Source organism: Meleagris gallopavo, chromosome 8 (genome assembly GCF_000146605.3).
Source record: "Meleagris gallopavo isolate NT-WF06-2002-E0010 breed Aviagen turkey brand Nicholas breeding stock chromosome 8, Turkey_5.1, whole genome shotgun sequence".
Lineage (NCBI taxonomy): Eukaryota > Metazoa > Chordata > Aves > Galliformes > Phasianidae > Meleagris > Meleagris gallopavo.
Genome location: NC_015018.2, coordinates 20,869,762 through 20,873,263, shown reverse-complemented (window position 1 = coordinate 20,873,263; position 3,502 = coordinate 20,869,762). Strand labels below are relative to the sequence as shown.

The 3,502-nt window shown below is 44.2% G+C and overlaps 1 protein-coding gene across 1 annotated transcript in view; it reads right to left on the bottom strand.

The window, feature by feature from the left end:
- Positions 1–1,912: 1,912 nt before the first annotated feature.
- The window catches only part of LOC104912016 (homeobox protein vex1), a 1,819-nt gene continuing 229 nt past the window's right edge, over positions 1,913–3,502 (bottom strand). Inside the window, exons 2-3 of the mRNA XM_019617959.2 lie at positions 3,406–3,500; positions 1,913–3,017 (exon numbers count right to left, since the gene is read on the bottom strand). Of these exons, the coding sequence (XP_019473504.2) occupies positions 2,646–3,017; positions 3,406–3,500 (467 nt within the window). The 3' untranslated portion in view covers positions 1,913–2,645. The remainder of the gene's footprint in view (positions 3,018–3,405; positions 3,501–3,502) is intronic.

Genomic DNA, 3,502 nt, shown 5'->3' with positions numbered 1-3,502 from the left:
TTTTTTTTCCCCAAATACTTCTATCTTCTTCCATTGATTTCTACTTGTGCCAAAGATACCTTAAGCACAGCTGAAAGGCAAAATTATGCTATAGCTATGATGCACTTACAGTTTGTGCCTACAGCTTTCCTTTTGTGCTTGCAGCTGCTGAAAGGGAACTGGAGGAAGAAAAGCCAAAGCACAAACTTGTATTTGCAAGATTTTCCACAGTGTAGGACAAAAGTTTAGCTTGGACTGGAAATTGCACATCTCCAGTTTTCACATGTATATAAATTGATGGGTGTTACCTGTGCATAGTGTGTAAAGGTTTCACTTGTGAACTGCTCTTCAAATAATGGGGAAGAATTAAAATATTGCATGCATATTATCTGGCTTTCCTGCAGTCACGCTGAGAGGGATTCTGTATTTTGTTGTTTGAGAGCCTGAGGCTTGCCAGCTGTATCATACCGTGTTTGAGGCACAGCAAAGGAGGAAGATGAAGGTGAGTTTTTCTTCTGAATATTAATTGATGTATTGCTTTGCACTTCTAGTCCGTTTTCCACCTGAGAGCTCCAACCGTGTTAATCACAGATGTTCATTAGGCTGATGCATTTTTTTAACAGTGATTAAATAGTTCAAATGTTCAGTATAGAGTTCTAAAGTTTTACAATTACCAAAACCAGTATCTTGAAAAAGATTTAAGAGCATAATTAGAGTTCTGTTAATAGTCATATTATCTAAATGAGATTTTAATCTGCAAATTTGGCCTTTGATTCCCCACTGAATGCTCACGGTAATTGCATATTTTGAAACACTCCTTAGGTAAATTGATGCTTTTAGGAGGCGCAGCATTTGAAGGGAGCAGCTTTAGTTTTTTGCTCTAACGATCCTGAAACTTTTCCCTTTCCCATTAAGAAAAAGTGGTCGTTGTCAGGATCACGGTTTTTTCACTCCTCTCGGAGAAGGGATTAATTAGCACTTTTCTTTTAGAACTTAATTAAGTTTATTCAGCTCTTGTAAGTGCATTAAAAACCAGATTGATTGCTGCAATGTAGTCTTAATTTTCCTCTTGTTGCCCTGCACCCGAGGGGCTGCGTGTTTTGATGTAACAGCCTGGGGGCTCCTCACTTTTGAAATGATGTCTAAACCTGATGTGGTTTTAACACTAAGAGGTGCAAGGCTGGCAGTGAACTTCCTGGTCAGCAGGGGAAGCAACGTCTGGAATTTACAGGGTAACTGGTCCTAAGTTGCCATGCTGCGTTTTCTCTGGCTTGTACAGCCTGTGTGCACAGTGGCAGATTAATGCACCTTCTGTGCATTAATACCCTTCAGCTCCCAGGCCCCATCTCAGAGCAGAGTCCTCGTGGGACTGGGAGGAAAGAGATGTGGGTGTGTTAGGAGAGGGATCTCCTCCGAGTGACAAAGATGGGTTGTCCTTCTACCCTGTAAGGTATGGGTGCTTCTTGACAGCATGGTTGATGATTAGAGTTTGGGGTATTACACCAGAGGAAATAATCTGAACAGAAGGTAGGACAGTGGGTGAAAGTTTATCTCCTATTCCTCACTGTCCCTTGTTGTCTGCCAAGAACTGTACATTCAGCTTTGCTCTCCTCAACCCCAAAACAAAGTGGTAGTGAAGAACAGCAGCATTGTACAAAGGGATTGTAGGCCACGTTTATCACCTTCTTTTTATTCATAACATCTACCTCAAAAAGAGATATTCTATTGTTATTTTCATTGGACAATACAAAGTTATTTAGCTTTCAGCTAGCAATCAGGTTAGGATGGTCAGGGACAAGAGAGATGTAATGACATCTGCTGGTGTAGCTCTACACTGATGCAGGGTTTGCTTCTCACTACTCCCTTCCTGCAAGCTTGAATCTACCATTCTCTATAAAGCTTGCTTGAGGATTTTAAGGAGCAGTCCCGGGTGTACCTCATGTAAGCCTAATGCTGTACTGCAGCTTGAAGTTATTGAATCTGCCAAGTTCAGCTAAAGCCGTAGATGTAATAACTAACAAATATTTCATGTTTTGAGTGGTGTATTAGAACAAAACTTAGGAACAACTGGAGTGTTTTCAACAGTAGATTTAAATTACAATCAATTTTGCACTGGCATCAGAAATATGATTGACAATCCCTTAGCTTCCTCTTTTAAAATGCAGCTAAGTAAAGAGGAGGTGACTTTAGGGACTGTGCAAAATAGACAGATGAAATACAATTGAGGCAGTTTGTGTTTGGCCACAGGGTTGACACCTATTGTATAATTTTCATTTTAACTTGCTTGATGTCATTGACAAGCCTTTTCTTAAAAGTCCCTTGTCATGTACAGCTATCACTATGTCCTCCATATAGTTCATCATGTAGCTACTGCATGCATGAAAATATAATAAATGCTCCCTTTACTCAGTAAAGAGCCCCACATGATTATAGGCTGCTTTCTGAAAACAAACTTTGGTAAAAGTGTTTCAGTGCAATGAACTGAAGGCTGTAGAAGTTTCAAGTCTTCCACTTCCACTGTCAGTATTATACCTCAAGGTTGTTGTTTCTTGTTAACATGAGGGGGGAAAAAAAGATGAAAAAATAAGTCATCCATATATTTAATATAACTAAATAAATAATTACTCTTTAGATATTTGGCAGATTACAGATAATCTTTGGCGTTGTTAACAAGAAGGTAGGTAGGGCTGGAATCTCAGTCCGTTGTGGTCGTTGGTTAAAGTCACAGCTGGGATCACAGCAGAGTACGCAGGCAGTGCTGGGCCAGGGGGAAGCAGCAAAGCTGTGCCTGGCAAAGCTGCCTGTGGGAGCTGTGCTGGAACAGGGGGCACCAGCAGGGATGGGCTGAACCCTGCTGGGTGGAGGGGAGCACTCGGGGTAGAGGAAACACTGATATCCACCCCATGAAGACAGCTGGGTGTCACTGCATCCGGGTAACAGTGATAGGGCAGGAACAGGCCTGAGACAAGGGCTTCCACCCTGGCATCCTGCGTCTCACGTTTAAATTTCATGCGGCGATTCTGAAACCAGGTTTTTATCTGGGGATAAGAAAGGAAAGGTCAAGAACCACCCCACTCCTCTCTGTTCCACGCAGTGATGCACCCTGCTAGCCGCCCTGCTGTCCGACTTGTGGGGTAGCAGCTACAAGACGTGGGGCTGATAACGCTGCTCTGACGCTGTGGCGATTTGGCCCACCTGCAGCTCAGGTGCAGCAGAGCTGATTCTGCTCTGAGTGGGCTCCTGCAACACCACCGCTTGTAGGCATCGTTTTAAGAGAGAGACGGCAAGAAATCTGTTATTTATGAGTCAGTACAAACCTATACAACCGTGCCAGCCGAAGCGAGGATGCTGACTCCCCGCAATTCTGTCTGGCAGAGCCGGCCGCAGACCCGCCCCTCCCCTCCGTCCGGCCCCACGCCCGCTCACCTGGCTCTGCGAGAGGTCCAGAGCTGCAGCCAGCCGCCTCTTCTCGCTGGCGCCGATGTAGCGCTGCTCGCGGAAGCTCCGCTCGAGCTCCTGCAGC